The sequence below is a fragment of the Orcinus orca genome, chromosome 13 (assembly GCF_937001465.1).
Source record: "Orcinus orca chromosome 13, mOrcOrc1.1, whole genome shotgun sequence".
Taxonomy (NCBI): Eukaryota; Metazoa; Chordata; class Mammalia; order Artiodactyla; family Delphinidae; genus Orcinus; species Orcinus orca.
Window position 1 is genome coordinate 83,758,075 of NC_064571.1, and position 22,882 is coordinate 83,780,956.

Sequence of the window (22,882 nt, forward strand, 5' to 3'; positions counted from 1 at the left end):
TGGCTCCTTCTTGTCCCTCCCCCCGTCCTGGACTCTGTTTATCTTGTTGCCCCAGGACCAGCCGTAGGAGACCTGCTTCAGCCTGGGGCCCAGCCCACCCCTGCTGTTCTGGGAGAGCTGGCTGCCTGAGGGATGTCTCTGAAACCCGGGACTTGGGGTATAGGACTTGGGTGTCGCGTAAACCTCTGCTGCCCTCCCAGCATGGCCCTTACAGGCTGTATGATCTTGGGCAAGCCCTTGACTCTCCTTGGCCTCAGTTTCTTCATTTTAAAATGGGGGTAACCATACCCACCTCATAAGGTTATTGAGAGATACACAGTTGGTGCTCAAAATATGGTAGTTCCCTACCACGTGCAAACTAGCAAAACGTTTTGGGGATTTGTGGGCACTGGCTTTGCTCCTGAAGCAGTGGCGGAGAGTGGCCCGAGGTGGAGTCAGGTGTGGGCCCCGTAGGAAGGTGTGCGGGTCCCAGCCCCCACGTCCCAGCTGGGACATCGCACTAGCATGATGGCTGATCTCCAGGGCTTCTCTGTATCCTCAGGAAGGTGGGGAGTGCTAGGATGGGGGGGCGGTTCTTCAGTGCACACCCACTGGGATATCTCTGCAGCCCATAATAAGTGTCCTCATCTGAAAGAAACGCTGCCTCTTGCCCTCTACACGGTTACATGGACACAGCCTGTCACATGAACCTGACCCCATTCCCAGGGCCACAGCTGACTGGAGCAGGGCAGCTCCCTGACTGAAGTAGGTCTGGAAATACCTTCCCAGGGACCTTGGCATCAAGCGCTGACTGACTGTCCCATTCGGGACCGCTGTCCCAGTGGTCCGTTCTCACCCCGGCTCTTCAATAGGGAAGCCTTCAACTCAGGGGCCATTGGTCATGGCCATTCCCCTCACCCCCGCTTTGATTTGAAGATCCCCAAACCCGTAGAAAGGTTACAAGAATAGTTCAATGAACACCTATATGCTCTTCACTGAAGTTTATCAATTGCTAACATTTTTATCCACCTTTGCTTTACTTGTCTTTCGACTTACACACCACCCACATTTTGTTGTTGTTGTTCAACCACATTCGAGTTAGTAACAGGCATCACGTGGCTTTACCCGCAAATACTTCAGCATACATCCTGCAGGAACGAGGGTGTTCTTCTACCTAACCCAGATATAATTATCACCCTGTGCAGACTGAACGCTGATACGGTGCTATTATCTAATACTCAGCTCGTGTTATCGGATATTTAGTCCATCATCTGATATTTAGTCTCAAAGTGTCCTTCAGAGCTGGTCACAACCTTAAACACAGGTCGCCTTTGATCTGGAACACGTCCTCAGTTGTCCTTTGTCTTTTATGACATTGATGTCTTGAGGGGAACCTGGTGTTTCCTCAGTCGCCCTCAGGTTGTGTGAGGTGTCTGGGAGCTCTCCCCTGGCGAGTCTCTGCCTCTGTGGGTCCCACCAGGAGACTCATGATGTCAACAGCCTAGGATGGGGAGGTTACATTTAATAAGTATTTGGTTAAGGTGGGATCTCCCAGATTTCACCACCTGCCGCTCCCTAAGACTCTCTGACCCAGTGGTTACAGCGTCTTTTATGGATTCTTGCTTAAATCAATTAGCTATAAAATGGTAATTTTCTGTTTATATCATTTCTCCTGTATTCTTCAGTTGAGAAGAGCTTTTCTTCCTCTACTTAAAATTTTAAAAATTATTGGTATGAACTTGTTGATGCTGTATTAGTAGCATTGTTCTCGGGTGGGATTTGTGGGCACTGGCTTTAGCTCTCACAGGTGCAGTCAGGGATGAACGTCACTTAGATGCTCAAATTATCCCAAATTTAGCCCGTGGGAGCCCATTCAGGTGGGCACTTTTGTCCCTTTGACATTTCTCCCCGCTGTTTTGAACACTTCCTTACTTTCTGGCACAGGAAGGCGCCCTGGGCTGGTGTTCCCTGAACAGTGGTCATTTTTTAATCACATGGAAGCAGGGATATTGGTTTGGCCATGGAGAGGAGGGTGAGGCAGGCGTGCTCAGAGAAGCAGTGATACAAATGGAGGAAAGAAGCCTTCAGGCTTCGCTATGGCTCATCAGCCCCGATTCCAGTCCTTCCTAGAACCTGCTGCTTCCTAGCCCCTGGGTTCTGAGATGCCCCCATTTACCTGCTGATAAAGCCCCTTCTTGCCTTGCCTGGGGCTGACCCTGCAGGCTTGCTGCATCCAGCCTCCTTTGCTCTGGCCCAAACGAGGCGTGAGGCTGGCGTCGGGGCCACAGACAGACATCAGTCTGCACCTGGTGTCTAAGCTCCCACAGGCTGAGAGGTCCAGGGTCCCCAGCCCCAGGGTGGGGTCAGGCATAAGCTGGAGCAGAAACAGGAGCAGGTGCTTGGCTCTAGAAGGGCTCGTCCAAGTCTGGACAGACCAGGTCTGGGATCCTTTCAGTCCAAAGACTTTGCATGCAGCCGGAGACCCAGGGCTCTATTTCAGATGTTGTTTTATGTGTCTTACAGAAAACTCTTGTCCAAAGCTTGTGGAATTGGTCAGGTGTTTGCCCTCTGACCCTCCCGCTGGGGGTGAAGTATGCTTTCTTGCCCTAGTGAGGCTGGGGCTGGCCACGTGACTTCTTTGGCCAATAAACGTTATCGGATGGGGTGTACGGAAGCCTTGCCTGGTCTGGCTCTTGGGCTGTAGTGACGTGCCATGAGAAGCGCATGCCCGGGAAGCTGTTGGTCCAAGAGCACGAGAGACAGGTGCACAGACGTGAACCCAGTCCGAAGCCTGGAGCCAAGTCTGGCTGCGCCCCAGCTCCATGTGGACCTTTGAGCAAGAAATGGGCTGGTGTGTCCCACTGCATGACTGTACCAACTCTCTAAAAGAGCCCCCACAGCTGTGTGATTCAGCGCTCACCGAATGCTCCGAGCACGGAGCCCTGAGCTGGGGATGTCCTAGGAATCGGTCTCCCCTCCCCCGTCGAGGTAGAGACGGAGGCCTGGAGAGGAGATGGCGTGAGATGGGATCCCAACTCTTTGCAAGCTGTGGGACCCAGACCAGACTGAATGAAGTCTTTGGCTTAGTTTCCAAATCTCTCAGATGGTGACAATGATACTTAGCAAGGAGGCGATTTGGGTGATGTGCCAGGCACGGCGTCTGTGCGCAGTACACCGCGCCGTCTCTGGGTGGCCGTGCTCCAGGAAGGGTGAGCCAGCGGCCTCCTGCCTTCCCTCCCGGGGCAGGCATATGCATCGATGTTTAACCTCGATTTCTCTCACTTCCTGGTAGTTCCCAGAATACCTCTTGCTTTGACCCTGTCTCTCTAATGGAAATAACTTTATTGTGCTGTTTTGGTTTTTTTCTGGGCATAAACATAAAATGGAGCATCCTTATGGCAAAAATGCAGATAGAGTCTTTAAGGAGCCACAGCAGCTGTCTTGGACCAGCCCAGTCCAAGGGGGGACACTTGTCGTCCTGTGATGCTGCCACGATGTGACCTTGACCCTGACTGTACTGACCACTGACTTTTGCCCAGGCATGTGATCTCAGATTGGACAGGGAACCCAGCTTCTGTCTCAGACTCTGAAAAAGGAGGCTGCATCCTCCAGGTCCAAGTGCAAAGGGCTGTGTCCTGTCATGGGTGACCTTGTCTCTTCCCAGCTGGCTCAGAATCAGGCCTGGTTTGTTCCGTTACACTTTGCAGGAGTCAAGGGCTGGCAGTGAAGTGGGGTGGGCTTTATGTTGTGTGGAAATAGTGCGTCCTGAGTAACTCCTGGTAACGTTGAGGACCTATTCTTGGTGGCGATCAAGGATTCTGCAGATTGGAAAACAGTTCCTTTGTAAAGTTTTCTTGGGCTGCCAACACGACCCTTGGGAGCGGAAGGAGACCAGCACTTAGCAAGTGTCCCCTTCCTTCAAGGCCCTGGGCCAGCACTGCTCATGTGAGCGTCACCTGGACCCCAGGCTCCCTACTTCCCTTTCTGGCCCGAGCCCAGGTCCAGGTGCCTCTCTGCCTGCCCCACAGCACAGAGGATATGGATGGATCCAGGGAACCTGTGACGGCGGCCAGCACCACCTCGACTCAGGTCCCCTGTAGGCAGGCTCCCCGCTCTTGGCTTTAGCTTCGCTCTGACCACCCTGACCATTACACGGGTAACAAAGGAGATGGAGACCTTCACCGGAGACCCGACCCTCTCAGCAGCCCCTGTCTGAGGACCCGCATCCTCCCCGGGTGACTGCACCAGCATGGAGCTCTCCCTCCTGAGAGAGGACCGTCCTCTGCAAACACATCCTCATACCTGTTGTAGGCACTGCTCTAAACAATTACCCAGGGTAACTCATTCAATCCTCACAACAACCCTACAAAATGTACCTTTTTTTTTTTTTTTTTTTTTGCGGTACACGGGCCTCTCACCGTTGCGGCCTCTCCCGTTGTGGAGTACAGGCTCCGGACGCGCAGGCTCAGTAGTTGTGGCTCACGGGCCCAGCCGCTCCGCGGCATGTGGGATCTTCCCGGACCGGGGCATGAACCCGTGTCCCCTGCATCGGCAGGTGGACTCTCAACCACTGCACCACCAGGGAAGCCCCAAAATGTACCATTTTATCCCTATACGTGGTAGGCAGAAAAGTGGCTCCCCAAAGGTGTCCATGGGACCACGCATATGTCACCTTGCCTGCAAAAGGGACTTTGCAGATGTGATTACATTGAGGACCATGAGCTGATCAGGGTGAGTCAGTGTAATCACAGGGTCCTTAAAGGTGGGGGAGGGAGAGAGGAAGAGAGATTTGAAGATACCACGCTGCTGCCCTTGAGGATGAAGGAGCCATGGGCCAAGGGATGTGAGCAGCTTCCCGAAGTTGGAGAAGGTGAGGAATCAGATTCCTCCAGCCTCCAGAAAGGAGTGCAGCGCTGCCAGCGCCTTGAGTACAGTCCAGTGAGACCCACGTTGGATTTCTGGCCTCCGGGACCGCGAGATAACGTGTATGTGTTGTTTTGGCCTCTCAGCTTGTGGTCACTGGTTACAGCAGTGACAGGAAACGAACACACCATGCTACGGGTGGGGAAACGGTGGCGCAGAGGCCCCAGCAACGCGCCCAAGGCTGCAGCTGCTAAGTCAACAGGATCCGAGCCCAGTGGACGGCGCTCCTGACCCCTCATGGGGCCCTGACCCTTAGGGAAGCCCCACTGTTGCCGGCTATATGGCCTCAGGCAGGTTCTTGAGTCCTCTCCATGTCAGGTGCGCAGATGAGCCAGGAGGCCTCTTAAGGCTCGCGTGGGGCTCAGAGATGACGACCCCCGGCTGTATGCAGGGGTGCTGTCCGGGGCACAGGTGCCGGACCCACAGCAGCGTCCCCGCTGCCCCACACCCGCGGGGGGCAGGCCCGCCTGGCCCTCCTCCTGGATGGGCTGTAGCTCGTCTTCCAGCTCCTTCTTCCGGATTCCTTCCACAAAGGAGAAGTCCAGGCTGATGTGGGCTTTCCCCAGGGGCGTGTCCACCCTGCTGCCCACAGCCTGGTTCGTGGAATTGGGGACCATGTCAGAGAAGAGAGGCACGCACTCCAGCAACTTCCCGGGGCTCCTTGTTGCCCTGAGGAGAGGGGACTGTTAGGGTCACCGGCTGTGGGAAAACAGGAGAGGCCTGAGCAGGAAAGAGAAGGGAGCCGGGAGAAGATGGCCTCTGCAGGAAGCATCCCCTGGGTGATCCGACCCCAGATTCCGCTCCGGACCCGGGACTCAACTCTCCAGCCGAGAGATGCACACTCCCTCCTCCTTGCACCCAGGGCTCCCTACACAGGTGCTTCCAGGACCCCTTCACCGTGATGCTTGGCCAGCTGAGGGAGGGACCACGCCCTAAACCCCCTCCACCCCACCCCTAGGCCTAAGACACCGCCTCACACGTGGTGGGGACGCCATGTTTTTTGGTTGATTTTTACTTGAAATCTAACGCACACACAGAAAAGTGCACCAGTCACAACTGTACAGCTCAACCAGTGCCCACGCGATGAGTGCCGTGCAGCCCCACCTGGACCAGGAAATAGAACGAGACCCACCTCAGATGCCTCCTTTTAACCCCTCAGTCACTGCCCCGACCTCCAGGGCGACCTGGGCTTGACTTGTTTTGCCTGGTGTTGAACTCTACCTAAACAGGTCCCGGTCTCTTCCCTCTGGCTCCTTTCTCTCAAGGATGTGTTCCTGAGATTCACCTGTGTTCCCGTGTGTGGTGGCAGGCCCTTGGTTCTCAGTGCTAAACGGTATTCCGCCGTGTGATTTGGGTGAATCCTCCACAAGTTATTTATCTGTTCTGCCACGGGGGCGTTTGGGTTTGTTTCCAGTTTTGGGGTCTTAGGAGCGGTGCTGCCCTGGACATGCTTTCTGGTGACTTCCGTAACTGATGGATGGAGGAGTGAGTAAATGTCTGAGTTAGGACGAATCTGATGAGCCTTCCCTGCCCTTGTTTAGAGTTAACTTTGTGCTGCCCCGTGTCAAACATAAGAGACAGGACCAGTCTTAAGAAATAGGATCCGGGCTCTCAGCCGGCGAAGTCCACGCTGAGGTGGTCCCATCGTCTGGGCGGGCCGAGGGTTTCAGGGGTCAGGTTGCTCATACACAGCCTGGGGCAGGGAGAGGCTCTGTAGCCTGAGAGCCTGGGCCAGGGGCTCAGGGTAGGAATTCAGGCCCCATGAACTCAATCTTCGATCGCAGGGCAGACGGCAACCCCTCAAGGCCAGCCATACAGATGTCAAACCTTCCCTAAAGCCCACAAAGGCCAGGCCAGTGTGGCCACCACCTTGGTTGGCTTGTTACACTGCTTGGCTTCCAATCTGGCCTCTAACCACGCTTTATACAGCCAGATTCCTTCTCCCATTTGTTCATTCCTCCAACGTGAACTGAGTGCTAAATAGTTATTGGGTGCTGGGGGTGTTTGTGCAGTAATGAAGCCATCTTTATTCGATGTGCCAGTGGGTGAAGACCACAGTGGTCTGGTCATGCTTGCTCAGGAAGGGGAGATTTCTCAGAAGGAGCCATTCGGGCGGGGTCTTGAAGGATGAATAGGAGGCCATCAGGCTGACAAAGTGGGAAGGGAATTTCAGGCAGGGGAACAGCATGCACAGAGGCATGGATAAAAGAGAGCCTGTGTGGGCTTCCCTGGTGGCGCAGTGGTTGAGAGTCCGCCTGCCGATGCAGGGGACGCGAGTTCGTGGCCCGGTCCGGGAAGATCCCACATGCCACGGAGCGGCTGGGCCCGTGAGCCATGGCCGCTGAGCCTGCGCGTCTGGAGCCTGTGCTCCACAATGAAAGAGGCCACAACAGTGAGAAGCCTGCGTACCGCAAAAAAAAAAAAAAAACCTGTGGGTCACCGTGGGGTGAGCAAGGAGGCCGGGGAGGGAGGCAAGGTTGGATCATGGGAAGTGTTGTAAACCATCCTGAAAAATGCAGATTTACTGAAGGATTCTAAGCCAGGGAGAGATATAGTCAGTTTTGCAGTTTAGGAAAATCACTCTGGTGGAGGATGGACTGGCGGTGGTGATATTAGACACAGGGAATTAGTTTACAAAGCGTGTTCACCCAAACTCATTCTCTTTGTGGCGCCAACCCCACCTCACTCTACACTGCGGACACCCTCAGGCAAAGGAAAACATTTCAGCAGCTGATGCCTGTCGTTTCCAATGGGTTCGTCTCACTAAAATCAAGAAACACTGGGGAAAAGTAATTTCTAAATACGTAAGTCTTTTCTTTCCCACCAGACCCCGAGTTTCTTGACACAAGGTTGTATTTTATTGGTCTCTGTACACTTCCGCATCAAGCACACAGTAGGTCCTCAATAAACATTAGATGAATAAATAAACATTCTAAGTGCAAGTATGTCAGACAGGAACGTGGTTTGTCTTACCATGGGGTTATAGTCTTGCAGGAAACTCCAATTCTGACCCCTGGATAGAAAACACGGCGGCAGTGTGAGCCCTCCCTGCGACATTTTGACCATGTTTGTCCCCGGGTCACAGGAATCAGTTGCTGCCACGGATGCATGGATTACATCACGGAGGAACTAAAATCAGTAAGTGGAACAGATGCCAAGGATCAACAAGTGTTTCTGGTGGAGCCTGTAAAATGAGCACACATTTCAATGGAGTGGAAACTCTGATGCCAGAGGGTGTAGCAGGTGCGTCAGGAACCCGGATGCTGGCTCACCCTGTGCCGGGGTCTGCTGGGGTATCTGCCAGTATTTCGCGAAGAAAAACCAGTTTTCACTTCCCCAAAGCCTGGCAACCTTCCAGTGCATGTGGCAGAGGAAGGTAGGGCGGGGGAGGGAAAGTGACAATGAGAAAAATGGTGTCAGCTGTGCTGGTAGTTTAATTTTTAATCTATTTTTTAAAAGTCAAACAATTCTGTAAGACTTGGAAGAAAAGCAGGTTTCTCTGCCCCAATCCTCAGAGCCCGCGAGACCCACAACCTAGAGTCAGTTTCTTAGCTGTTTCTTCAAGCCTTTCACCTCCATATTCTGAAAGAATAAACGTGCACTGCCATTTCTTGAGGTCCTAAAAATGTAAGCTTACCTACTGGCTTTCTACTAGGGGAGATTATGAATTAGCATTCTTCACCCTTTCTTCTTCCCCATTTCTCCCAAAATCATTGCATTATAGATGTTGGTTCACTTGATATGTATGGTTTATATCCTTCTAATTATATAAATCCTATTCATTGATGAACTAATTATACTACTTATTGCATAATATGATCCCCGTTCCTTTCTTTGTGCAGATTAGAATTTTTTCTAGCGTTAATAATGACATTTTCCCTGATTATCTTAGGTTTCTATGTACTGATCATTGATTCCAAACTCTCCAAATAAATTGTAAGGCTCCCTCTCAATATTATTTTCCACACAATCAAATGCATCAGGTCATAAACAATTTCTTTTAAATGTTTTCTCCAGGGAATTCCCTGGCAGTCCCGTGGCTGGAACTTGGCGCTCTCACTGCCGGGACCCTGGGTTCGATCCCTGGTCTGGGAACTAGGCCACGCAGCACGGCCAAAAAACGAAAAAAAATTTTCTCCAGAGCCCGAGCCCTGGGACCCTGGGTCCTCTCCCTCCCTGGGGCTGGCTGCTCTCCAGGACCACCATGCTGGGATTCCCCTCATTCTGGGCCCTGTGCCTTCCTTCCTTGTTTTCCCTCCTGTGGTTGTGGAGCACATCCTCCAGTATCTGTGCATTCACGTATTTCTGTGGTTCTGGAAAGTTCTCATTTTCTCTTCAAGTAGTTCATGTCCCCCATTCTCTCCTTGGGGAGCTCAGTTTGAAGGTATGTTGGATCTTCTAGCCCTGTTCCCTAGGATTTTAACTCTTCTTTCATGGTTTCCATTGTACTGTTCTTCTGAGTAATTTATTTTTCTTTTTCCTTTTTTCAAAAAGAAAACTTCCTTTATTCTATTATTAGTTGGAAAAATTAAATGGCACTAGACGGTCCTGTCTTTGTACATGTCCCCTATACCCCAACACACACACACACACACACACACACACACACACACACACTCTCTCTCTCTCTCTCTCTCTCTCTCCAATCCATCAGCAATTGTCGTAATTCTACCACCAAAACATTCCTTGCGTTCTTCCACAGATCTCCAGCTCCACTTCCTCCACCCGAGCTCAGGCCACCACAGACTCGCCCCGCTGTCCCCAGTTTCTTAAACGTCATCACCCCTGCCCACCATTTCAATTCTTTCTAAGCATAGCGGCCAGCCTGGTCATTTAAACTGTAAATTGGTCACATCAGCCTCTTGCTTAAGACCCTCCAGGGCGTCTCATGACATTTGAAAAAAAGTACCTAGACTTTAGTAAGTGCGTGGGTGTTTCCTCCTACGGCTCTTGTCCCCTCACTGACCGCCTTGGCCACATGCACGTTCTTTATGTGGTGGCGTTTTTTTTTTTTAAATACACCAGACTCTTCCGTGGCCCCTTCTCATACTTCAGGTCTCAGCCTGAATGCCACCTGCTCAGAGAGGCCTCTGTGAGCTCCTGGAAAAACAAGGCGTGCACTCTGCCCAGTCCGTTTCCTCCTGACACCAGCCACACTTTGCTCCTTGTGACTCTGTTGCTTTTTGGCTGCCTTGTCCTGAGAGTGAGGGCTCCGTGCAGCCGGGACCAGGCCCGTCTTGCCCGCCACGGCTGCCTGACACGGCAGCTCTCCTAGGAACTTCTGGACTGAGTGATGCTTGCAGGCACGTCCTTTGCTGGGTCAGAGGGCCAGCATCCTGCCCCAGGCGCCACGGCGTCATGGCTGCCCCCTACCCGCCGGTGCACTTTATCCCGTGAGCTCCAGCTGCAGGGCTTATTGCAAAGGGCTGATGGGCTCCCCGATGCACCAGGTGCGGCTGCCCCGCCCCCCTTGCCGGGCCCTGCTGTTCACTCTGTTGAGTCTGCCCAAGGCTGGGCTCCCTCACCTTCCCCGGCTCAGGTTCTCCGCCCCCCCCCCACCCCCCGCGCAGCCCAAGCGCTTTTCCACCACCGCCCTTTACCTGGCTTACTCCCTCTCACCCCTGTCTCTCGTCTCTCTTTCTCCAGAAGCTTCCTAGACCCTGAGTTAGGTGCGGGGTGCCTCTGGGGGGCGGGGGCAGGGTCCGCACCAGCGCCGCTGGCTCCTCGTCCGGCCTCTAGACCCTCCACAGCTGGCCCCGCTGCACACCATCAGCTCCCAGGGCCGCCCGCGCGGCCGTCGGGGCCTGGGGGGCGCCAGCAGGGCTCCTGCCCACCAGAGGCCCATCCCGGGCAGAGAAGGAGAAAAGGCTGTCGGTACCCAGCTGATGTGGTTCTCTGGAGCCCAGGGGTGGGGTGGCTTCCCATGGGTGCAGGGGTGTGTGTGCGCGTGTGTGCGTGTGTGTGCGTGTGTGCATGCGTGTGACCTCTCCCAGGCCTCTCTTGCTCGGACCTCCTTAGACACCACCCCCCGTGGCTTCTGCCCCGGGCACGCCACACTTCTGGGGCTCTCAGCTCCTTCTTACCCGCTGTGTGTTGGCAGAGTCATGGTTCTTCCCATGAAACTTTTCGGTGGGCTGACCCAGCTGGGCATGGTGCTCCCACCTCTGCATGACTGGGAAGCAGATACTGGGGCGGATGGCCACACACACACACACACACACACACACACACACACACACAGCCCTGCTACGTGGAGGGAGCATGAAGCGCCCCAGTGTGCACAGATGCAGGCAACACACCAACCCTCCTGTGCGTGCCCCGCCCTGGGCACCTCTTCTGGATCCTGCTCTCATGAAGGAGGTGCCAAGGGGTTGGGTCTTCATGGGTGAAAAGGATTTACCAGGTGGAAAAACTGGGGCAAATGCAAAAGCTTGGATGCAAGAGAGAACGTTGGTATTTGAGCAGTGACATTGGGGCTGGAGGGGGGCCCCGGGCCCCGGGCTGTTTGGAGCTGTGTCGAGAGCTCGTGCACAATGGGGACATTGCTGCCTTCAAGCCGCAGGGCAAAGAAGATCAGGAAAGGACGAGCAGGTGAGGTGACGTGGCCGTGGTCCAGGTGAGAGGAGGTGGTGGAGCCCACGCTGGCCTTGGTAGAGGGCTGGAGTGGAGGAGACGGGGTGAGAGCCGCCGGGCCACAAAGAGCTGCCAGCACTTGTATGAGGAAGGAACTGAGCGGGTGTGACCTGCTGGGACATCAGAGTAAACGCAGAGGCTGTGGGGCTGGGACCCTGTCTCTCCTCCTCCCTCTGTGCTTCCTCCAGAGCTGGGATGAGAATGGCTGGCATTTGGTGACTTTGAAGTTTGTCTCCAAAAAAGATGAACTGAAAACCCTTGGGGCCCAGAAGCAGGCTTCCCTGGCGGTTGCTCTCTCTTGGGTGTTTGTGACCCCAGCACAACCAGGACAGGTCCCTGCTGTGCCTGAGGAGTGGCGGCTCTGACCTCCTGGAACCTCTGGAAGGGGCCCCGTGAGTGCATTTTGAGAGCACAGTGCCTGCTATGTGGAAAACCACCCATGAGGCTGACTGCGGACTGTGGTACAGAGTAGCTTGGAACAGCCTGGAACAGCCTGGAACAGCCTGGAACAGCCGTGCAGTTTGCTCAGATACCTTGGCCCGGGTCCCCTGGCCACATGCTCCAGAGACAAGGAACAGGACCAAGAAGGCCAGCAGGAGGCGTCCAGGATGACCAAGTGCCTGATGTATGGGGAGGCTGAATATTTCCATGGGGCTTGGTTGTAAAAAATTAAAATTTATTTAGAAACTACTTCAGACTGATCGATGGTAGAGGCATGGATCGCTATCAACAAAGCAAATACAATAAGGTGTTAATTGTAAATCTAGGGGATGGGTATGTGGATGTTCACTGTACCAGTCTTTCAACCTTTTTTTTTTTATAAACTTATTTATTTATTTATTTTTTGCTGCATTGGGTCTTCGTTGCCGCGCACCGGCTTCCTCTAGTTGCTGCGAGCGGGGGCTACTCTTCGTTGCGTTGCGCGGGGTTCTCATTGCAGTGGCTTCTCTTTGTTGTGGAGCACGGGCTCTAGGCGCACGGGCTTCAGTAGTTGTGGCTTGCGGGATCTAGAGCGCAGGCTCAGTACTTGTGGCGCACGGGCTTAGCTGCTCCGCGGCATGTCGGATCTTCCCGGACCAGGGCTCGAACCCGTGTCCCCTGAATTGGCAGGCGGATTCTTAACCACTGCGCCACCAGGGAAGCCCTCAACTTTCTAATGTGTTTAGAAATTTCCAAAATAAAATGTTGATGGGAGAAAAGATTGCACCTGCCAGTCCAGCTTGAACATTTTCTTTCCACAGTCACTGACCTGGAAAAGCACCCAGATTCCCTCTGGGCGGGTCTCACTGAGCCCCAGCCTGGGACGACCCTCCACCCCACCTCCCCAGCCCCATGGAATCAGGACACCGGGTTCCAGTCCCAGTTCTGCCAGTGACTTGCTAGGTGTCCCAGAGAAAGTCATTGCCCCTTGCACACCTCACCACTTGTGATATTACTTTATATATGACTTTCTGAGAGAGGACAAAAATCCCTGGATTTGGGGGGATGCTGGAGCTGTATTTTAGCGGGTTTATCTCAACCCCAAGAAGGACCTTAACCGCAGTGCTGGTAGATCTGTACAGCCTGGGCTCAGGTGTGCCCAGTGACAGGCACTGCAGACTAGGCCAGGTGGGAGCAGCACCTGGGGAGGTCCCCAAAGCTGGGGGAGGCCCCGCTGGGCTGGGAGGTGGGGGCGGGTCTTGCTCGAGGAGCCCCGCCCGCTTCGTGTAGACTCCGCCCCTCCGTGTTGGCCGTCTAGAGAGAGTCCTTAACCGTAGTTCCCCACTGCGGGGTAGGGCAGAGGGGCCCGAGAGCCTTGCGGGGAGCCCTTGGAGCAGGTTTAAAGAGCTGAGCAAGCGTCGGGAGGGAGCAGAAATGAGGGTCAGTGGAGGAGAGGGTGGGGATGGGGTGCCGGAAGAAGCGGGGCTCGGGGAAGGCAGGGGTGCTGCTAGGAAATGTTTGTCTGCATCTTTCAGGCCTCCTTCTTCTCCGCTACACCTCCCTTACCCGGATAAAAATGTTGGCTCAACACTAATCCCCTTTTCCCTGCGTGCACACACCTTGAAGACTTTATAAAAGGCGGTGTAGGGCTTCCCTGGTGGTGCAGTGGTTGAGAGTCCGCCTGCCGATGCAGGGGACACGGGTTCGTGCCCCGGTCCGGGAAGATCCCACATGCCACGGAGCGGCTGGGCCTGTGAGCCATGGCCGCTGAGCCTGCGCGTCCGGAGCCTGTGCTCCGCAACGAGAGAGGCCACAGCAGTGAGAGGCCCGCGTACTGAAAAATAAATAAATAAATATAAATTAAAAAAAAAAAAAAAGGCGGTGAAAATAAAGAAAGGATTCAGGGCCACGGTTCACACCTTTCCAACTGCTCCTACCAAGTCCCCAGAAAGTTTCTTAGTTTCCTAGGACAGCATCATGAAAGGTAATTTAGCTGCAGCTAAATCGACACCCCTTTGTCATCCAACCCAGCCCAACCACTTTCACTTTTGAAAACACTTTCCATCTTACTGCTTGTTATATACTTGCTGTCAATGTCCCCACCATTTTGTATGCAGCTTAAAAAAAAAAAAAAAGTGAGCCTATCGGAAACATCTTTTCGTGTTTCTCTTTTCATACCTCTCACTTTAATCCGTTTCTTAGAGTTGATATACCTTAATTTACTTAGCCATTTTTTTCTGTTCTTGGGCATTTATTTTGTTTTCAGGTGTGGCATTAGCTGTGATGAATATCTTCCTGCCTCTGTTTCTTTCTGTTGAATTGTTTCAACAGGACACATTCCCAGAATGGGATTGTGGGTCAGAGCACACAGACATTTTAACGACTTTCAGTGTATAGATTCAGTGTATAGATTCAGTGTATAGATTCAATGTTGCTCTCCAGCAAGGCCTGAATGTGTCACCTTTACTGGTCTTGCCAGAACTGGGAGCCGGGTGGTGTGTCAGGGTCTCCAAGACCACCCCAGGTTGATGATCCTCTAGGAGGGCTCACAGGACTCAGCCTGTGGTGATACTCACGGCTGTGATTTATTATGGCAAAAGGAAACAAAGCAAAATCAGCAAAGGGAAACGGCACGTGATTTGAAGTCCAGAGGAAACCAGGCGCAAGCTTCCAGAACCCTCATCCGGTCGAGCCACATGGATGAGCTCAATTCCCCAGCAGCGAATCGTGACAACACATGTGAAACGTTGTCCACCAGAGGGGCCCCTTGGAGACTCAGCTCCCAGGGGGCTGTCACGTAGGCACCCTCTGCCTAGCACATACCCAAATCCCAGACTCCCGGGAGGAAAGCAAGGGCTCAGCTTAAATCATATTGGGGCACAAACTGGTTACGCACAGTGAGCCGTTCTTTTCAGGGGATGGAGGGAACTCTCCCGAGATCCAGGGTCCCAGACACCAGCGAAGGGCCAGTCTTATGAGCAGGCTTTCTGAGGACAGCAGTCTCAGGCCTGCTGTATCAAGTCTTCTGTGCTCGTGCCACATGGCTGCCTAACACTAACTACCCCCGTTTTCCCCAGGAGCGTCCTTGAAAATTTCCAGCAATTAGGCGCTCTACATTTTCAATACCAATCTAGGCTCTGGGATATCATTTAAATATTCCCTGATAGATAATTACATTAAAAATAGCATATGTATAGCACTTCAGGACTGAGAGTGTGCTCACCTGCATTTCTCCCTGATGCATCGTGACAGCCTTGTGCGGAGGGCTGATCACGTCTGGATTTGGGTGCAGAGCCTGGGGGCTCAGAGAAATCACCACCCTCACTGCTTACACGGGCAGGAGATGTGGTGCCGGGACCAGAGCCCCTGCTGACAGCCATTTTGGGTCTCGTCTTAAATTGTTATTTGCAGGGAACAGCGTCCCTCATAAACAGTCTTACTTTGTGCAGAAAAGAAGCTAAGTAGTTGCTACTCTGGAGGCTCTGGATTCCTGGAAGTTGGGAGCAGTGGAAAAACTATTCTGGGCCATTGTCTTTATTTTCTTTATTGTTTTCTATATTCTGTAACTTCCCACTAAGAGGCAGCTGAGTGCGTTTCAGGAGAAAGAAGTCGAATTGGGGATGATTGCAATACTCGTCTGGGGCAGCAGGGGGCAGTCTGTAGCTTTGCATCCTCTGCCGGGCCTAGAAACACCAGGTACCTCTCCAACAGTCTTCCCAGGGCTCCCGAAAGAAGCCAGGCGTCTTTCAGGTTTGAGGCACTGTGAGAATGAGTGTGATAAGGTGTCCGTGATGGAATCCAGCAGCGGGCCCTCGGCGAACAGTGGCTCAGGGCTGGGGTGAGGCTTTAACAACAGGTAGGGCCCTGGCCTGGCCGGTCGGAAAGGACTGGAGGCCTCCCGCATGCAGGTGTGCAGAGGTGAGGGGTGGAGGAGAAGGGGCAGCTCTTTTCCAGTTGCTCTGGGTGGATATCAGTATTTTAACAACTGCACCAGTACTTACAGTCTGAATATTAGCCCAGGTGCCTTCCAGCCCAAGGGCCGTGGTGTCAGTGGCTCATAGGATTGGTTTTTTTCCCAAGACAAGGGGACAAGCTACACTCTAATAGTGGACCAGATGGCCTTGGCTTTGGCCTTCCGAGCCCCCATCTGAGTCCACATGACTTATCCCCCTGCCCCCCACTGACTCACGCAGGTCCGTGTCCCCAGGAGCCCGGGCTGGCAGACCTCATGCCTGCTCCAGGCTTGGCTCCCACGTGGTCTCTGACCTGGGCTGTGCTGCAGCTGGGAGCGCTTGGGCAGGTTGGGGGAGGGGCTCTGGAAGAGAGCACCTGGCCAGGTACAGAGCGCAGGATTTGTGTCAGGCCGACTCCATCCTAGCTCCGGCCTCACCCTCAGTGTGACCCTGGCTGAGCCACTTCATCCGTCTGCCTCCCCTGTAGTCCCTGTGCTGGGTGGCTTCATGCTGGTGTCTGATTTGTCTTCACCCCAGCTTACAGATGAAGAAACAGAGGCTCCGACAGCTTGCCTGCGCTCCTGAAGCCAGAAAGTTGGGCAGCTTGGGATCAACCCCGCATCAGCTCCTCCCAGGACCCATGTTCTCTGACCTCTCTTTACTCCCTCTCCAAGAGGGAATCTTCTGTCCTTTTCTAAAGGAAGGAGTCAGGGAAGCCTTGTTAGAGGAAAACATCTGACAGTGATTTTTGAGGACGAAGGAATATTTGAAGCAAATGCTGGGGGATACAAGAGTTTCGGGCTGCACAACCAAATTGCGTGGAAAAATATTTTGTTTACTGATGGAACGTTCACGATTTCCTGCTTATTATTTTGCCAATATTAGCCTTGTTTTAATTACTGCAAAGGCCAACAGCTGCCTCAGACACATTGGTTCTACAAATTAGCGGGGAATCTGTAAATCACAAGGGTCCCCGGAAGACTTCACAAACTGAGCCCGGGCCCGGGAAAGGCCCTTAAAATGCTGCAGCTGCTCGTGGAAGAAAGGTGCTTTGCTCCAGGTTACCGACTCTCATGGCGTCTGAATTATGGGTGATTAGTGCCCTCCGGGGAGAGAGGATGCGTTTGCATTTGCATCTTGTAAATTCTCCCGGGAACAAGGGCACTAGAATGGGATGCCTCCTGCATTTTGCATCAGGTCTGAAATTCACTTAGTGACTTTACCTGCAGAAAGGTGGTACAATAATGGTGGTTATGAGCAAGGACTTAGGGGTCAGACCTGGATGCGAGCGCTAGCTCCTGCCCTCGCCAGCACTCAATGCTGAGAGCAGCTTTGCTGGCGAATCAGGCCCTGGTTTGCAGATAGCTGTCGGGCAAGCTTCTTTATGGGGCAGACTGTCTCAATCCCCTTTGTGCCACTTATAGTTTTCCTGTCTCAATCCCGGTCTTACCCCCTCGGAGGAAGGTGGTAATAACAGCAGTCACCCCAGAGGGTCACGGCAACATGCAATGTCCCAAAGTATGTGTAAAGCTCTTAGCAAACTTCCTGGCAGCTGTTGAGAGTAATGCTGGCTAATACTGTCGTGATTCCGTGGCAGCCTCCACGTAGAGCAGCCCCGAGAGCATTCCTGCAGCCCCAGTGCTGGGCTTACGGGGCTCGCTGCAGCCAGGAGCCCAAGGCCGTCTTGGAAAGGAGCCTCGTGATTGGCCTTGTGCTCCGGGATTCTAGGGAGTGTGTTAGTCATTTTGCGGCTGCAGGATGGCCTTGCCTAGGTTTCTTTGTTTTGTTGTTGTTGTTCGGTTAGGTTCATCCATGTCCTGTTGGAAACCTCGTTTGCCTCGGTTTGCCTGCCAGCAGGGCGAATTTTCACTTTCTCAATGATTATACGGGTCTTAGCTATCAACGCCTTGGGTCTCATTGAAGCTAACACGTGATCATTCTTGCCAATAGAAAGTGGAACGAAAACTTCCCACAGCCTTATGACTGCACCTGGGCGCCAGCTGCACCAGGCTGGCCCTACCCTACATCTCTGCGCTTCTTGCACCCTGGGACTCTCTCTGTGGTTGGCTCTTACTTGACATTCAGGTTTCAGCTCAAACCCCATCCCTTTCATGACTTCCTAATAACGAGCTCCCATCCGGCTCTCTGCCAGTCTGTCTCATCACTATTTTCTTCTTAGCATTATTATCTCAAATTATTTTGTTCACTGTCTGTTTCCTTCACTAGAGACAAAACACCATAAATGCATCTCTAGCTAGAATGGTGCCTGGCATGTAGTAGGTGCTCAGTAAACAGTTGTGGAAGGAAGGGAGGGGGAAGGAATATCCCTACGCATGATCCTTCCCTGTTTGATCCGTAGGATTCTAAGGGGTTGGAAGAGGGGCTTGACATCTTGGGTCTGGCATCCCTCTCAAGCCAGGGGTCCCTTTTGCAACATCCTTCCTGTGCCTCTGTTGAACCATATCCATTGCAGACAGCTCTCCATTATGACGTGCCTGGTGCTCTCCTGTTAGAAATGGCTTTCTTAGAGAGGGTCTGAACTTCTCCATTCTGCCCCTGGAACTGCTGAGAACAAGATTCAAGATGGCCTTCTAAGTAACTGAGGGTGTCTCTCAGACCTCCAGTGGGTCAGCTGTTCTCCAAGCCAAGCCCCCAGTCTCTCTAAACATTCGTCCTATGACATGGGTGCTTCTAAGTGCTTCCACATCATCTCTATCAGGGACCCTGAAAAATTTGAAGGATGTCCTTCAGAGGTACAATAATAAGGAAAATACCTACCATCAAAAGGATGTTGTGAGCGTTAAGTGGGATAATACACGTAAAGGATTGAAGTACAAGGTAAGTACTCAGTAAAGGTTAATCTTATGACACATGGCTGGGAGCTACCTTGGAAATCCCATATACTTTGGGCTGAGGGCAGGTCACTCCAAAGAGAATTTGCTCTCGTTTCTGCACGTGGGGAACCATCGACACAAGGCCACTCATAGATACTTTCTTGACTTTGGTTTCCAGACCAAACAGTGTCAATTCAAACCCCAAACCCAATGAGGGCAGGTAAGTAGATATGGATTCTCATGGGGGCCTCTCTTTCCCCCTTAGCAAGCGGGAGTTGAGACATAGGTTTCCTTGTCATCTCGTGTTGTTAATTCTTTCATTACACCTTGTCACTGAGGGTATGGCCTCCAAGGATCCTGCATTTCGAAGGAGTCTCATTTCCAAGTCCCTGCCTCGTGCAGGTCCGCCGTTTTGTTCTGGTTTCTAGAGAGCGTGAACGTCAAGCCTCCTTGTTTCCGAACTTGGCAAATGTCCCCGAAGGGCAGGCACTGGAGTTCTCAGCTTTGCCTCTGTTTTTGGCTCCTGGGGATTTCTTTTACCTGACTGCATGCGTGGCTATGCGTTTAAGAGGAGATTTATCATGTATTACCCGGGATTTGTAGGTGTTTTGTGGCAATAGGCTTTTCAGATAATGGAGATTTCCATGTCGCTGGAGATAAAAAGATCGAGATAGATTTTATGACTAACTCAAACCCACGCGGCCTGAACAGAGCCAGACCGCACCCCCACCTCTGTTACACCCTGCTAACATGCAGGCTGACCTGTGGGTAAAAGCATGCTTCCCATTAGGCCTTCGGAGATACCACATCGGGCTCAGAGACCCTACCAGCACCTTCGTGGGCCTGTAGGTATGTGGACAACTTGGGCTGGGAAGTGCGGTTTGGTGACACCAGCCTCCCTTATTGTCACACTGAGGCCACCAATTGCCATCTGTCATTGTTCATCTCTAGATTCTGCTGCTGCTTCTTTTGTTTTTACAAAGAATTGTGGAACGAAATGGACAATTTTTCTTGCTAAAATAAAGATGATTTAGCTCCTTGCCTTCCCCGGGGCTGTCATCCTAACAACCTCATTAAAGTGAAATGAGATTGGTTCCCAGTGACTGTTCACCAGCTCCCAGCAATTAGCTCTTTTTTTCCCGCTAATCATTTAAAAAGTACACCATTCTGCAGGAAGAAATATTTGCAAATGATGCAACAGTCAAGGGCTTAATCTCCGAAATATACAAACAGCTCATACAACTCAACAACAAAAAAACAAACAACCCAATCGAAAAATGGGCAGAAGACCTTAACAGACATTTCTCCAAAGAAGACTTACAGATAGCCAGCAGGCACAAGAAAAGATGCTGAACATCACTAATTATTAGAGGAATGCAAATCAAAACTACAATGAGATACCTCCCACACCAGTCAGAACGGCCATCATTAAAAAGTCTACAAATAACAAACGCTGGAGAGGGTGTGGAGAAAAGGGAACCCTCCTACACTGTTGGTGGGAATGTAAGTTGGTGCAACCACTGCGGAAAACATTACGGAGGTTCCTTAGAAAACTAAAAGTAGAATTACCATATGACCCAGCCATCCCACTCCTGGGCATATATCCAGAAGAAACTATAATTCAGAAAGATAAAAGCACCCCTATGTTCATAGCAGCACTATTCACAATAGCCAAGACATGGAAGCAACCTAAATGTCCATAGACAGATGAATGGATAAAGAAGATGTGATATATATATATACAATGGAATACTACTCAGCCATAAAAAAGAACAAAATAATGCCGTTTGCAGCAACACGGATGCAACTAGAGATTATCATACTAAGTGAAGTAAGTCAGAAAGAGAAAGACAAATACCATATGGTATCACTCATATGTGGAATCTATAATATGGCACAAATGAACCTATCTATGAAACAGGAACAGACTCACAGACACAGAGAACAGACCTGTGGTTATCAAGGCAGGGGAGGGAGAGGGAAGGATTGGGAGTTTGGGGTGAGTAGATGCAAACTATTACATTTAGAATGGATAAACAACAAGGTCCTACTGTATAGCACAGGGAACAATATTCAATATCCTGGGATAAACCATAATGGAAGAGAATATGAAAAAGGAAGGTTTGTATGTGTATAACTGAGTCACTTTGCTGTATAGCAGAAATTAGCACAACATTGTAAATCAACTATACTTCAATAAAAAACTAAAACTGAAAAAATTTTTAAAAAATTACATCATTCTGGAATTTTGCTCAGAACTAGTCAGTCTTGCTAGTTTGTTTCTAGATTGCACCGTTTCTCCATTCTTGAAAACTGGATCACATTTTCCTGTCCTCAGTCTACCGCACCCTTTCTTCCTCTCTTGATTTGTTACGTGTTCTTGCATTTGATCTGTAACGAGGGCTCAAGCTCTTTCAATTTCCTGCTACGAACTGTCTAGTTCTGAAACTGTGAAGTTAATGTGACCAGAAACATTTATTTTTTTACCATCTCTCTCTTATCTGGAATGACAATAATGCAATGCCTACGATGTGAGAAGTCTGGTAACAGAGCGTGTGGATCAGAGTTGAAGTTGCATCAGTAGGCCAGATTAAGGACTAAGCTATTAAAAAAAAAAAAAGCCCCCCACGTGGAATGAGTAGGATTCAGGTTAAACCTCAGGACTGGAAAGGGAAGGGGGTGGAGACTAACAGTTACTATTTAAGTCCTTTCTTTCCCAGGCCACATGCCAGACCCTTCCACAAATCCTACAGCCACCAGAAGCCTCAGACATTGCAGTGTGGCCTGACTAGGATGCTGGAGAGCTGCCTACAGCTGGTTTTGTAACCTGTGGAATTTAATTATTTGTTCATTGTACATTCATATATGAACCCATCAATCTTTTAAATATATTTTATTTTATTTTTATTTCTTGGTATATACAAAGTAACTGCCCCCTCTAGTATGGTTTTCCAATCTGTGCCGAGGTGAAGGGGTGAGCTAAATAGTATCTTGGGGACCTTCTAACTCCAAGTTTTAACTCCAGCTACCGCAATGTGGAAAAACTAAGGTCGTAGAGAAAGGGGGCCCAGGTCAGCAAGGGGTCTGACTTCTGTCCTCAGCGGAGACAGGGCAAGCACTGGTGCTGATTTTCCACACTGTCATGTCTGTGTTGGGCTCGTGTGCACTTTTTCTTTTAAACTGGGAAGGTGATTTTAGGACGGCAGAGGTGAGCGGACAGGTCGCTTGGTTGTTGGTGTGTAAATCAGCAGCGCTGCCCTGGTCCTTCCCTACCCTCTCTTTCTGTGCTGTTCCTTAGCCTTCCAAGGAGCCCAGAAAATCATTACAAATGTACAGCAAGGTTCTAGCAAAGCAGAGAAGTTCTGTTAACAAAAATATTTCTTTTAATATTTTAGCTGGGAGTGCAGGCAGCTGTTAGAGGCTCTGAAGCTGAATTCCAAAAGTAAGGCAGAGCGACTGACAATCTGGGCACATTTTGACATGGAATTTCCCTTTACTGTTCACAGATGGGCATTGGCTCAGGGGCGGGGTGGTGACCGTGAAACAATGTGATGCATCGGAGGGTCCCCGTAAAGCAGCGTGGTCCCCCCAGTAACTCACGCCCAGGCTGTTCTTCCCTGCAAGGGACACGAGGGCTGCATGAGGACCATCCTCAGAGCTGGGCCAAGTTTGGAGGCACACCTTCTTCTGCGTGACCCCATAATGTCCATTACTATCCGCATCCCGTTCATCCACTCCCTGCCCACTGCGCCCAGCGAGCCGCCCAGCTGCCGCCAACCTGAACACCGCACTCAGCTTCTAAGAGTCACTCCTCTGCCCGTACTTCAAGTCCTTTCGAGACCTGGCCCCTGCCCTCCCTCTCCACCCCCTACTGCTTCTCCATCGTCCTCCCTTTGCTCCAGACACACTAAACCGCTTGTCATTCCCAAGATACGTCAGGAACACCTGCAGTGTCATCTTCCCAGAAGCATCCTCCCACAGGACTCACCATCTGGTACGCCAGCCCCAAGCTGGGTCCCATCCTCGCTTCTGGACAGCCCCTCTCCCCCACAGACTGGGACTTCCCCTGCCACACGCCCCCCTGTATTCCAGGCACTTGCTCGTCTCTCCCTCCCCACCTGGGTTTGAGCAGCTTGAGGG

At 51.7% G+C, this 22,882-nt stretch overlaps 1 protein-coding gene and 1 pseudogene across 1 annotated transcript; both read right to left on the reverse strand.

Moving 5' to 3' along the window:
• Positions 1–22,882, reverse strand: part of LOC105748241 (60S ribosomal protein L17-like) — a 191,992-nt pseudogene that overhangs the window by 69,414 nt on the left and 99,696 nt on the right.
• C13H2orf50 (chromosome 13 C2orf50 homolog) lies at positions 5,217–10,827 on the reverse strand. The gene is given in 4 exon segments (XM_033437535.2): positions 5,217–5,559; positions 7,862–8,031; positions 10,644–10,767; positions 10,769–10,827. Coding segments are annotated over 4 exon segments (696 nt in total).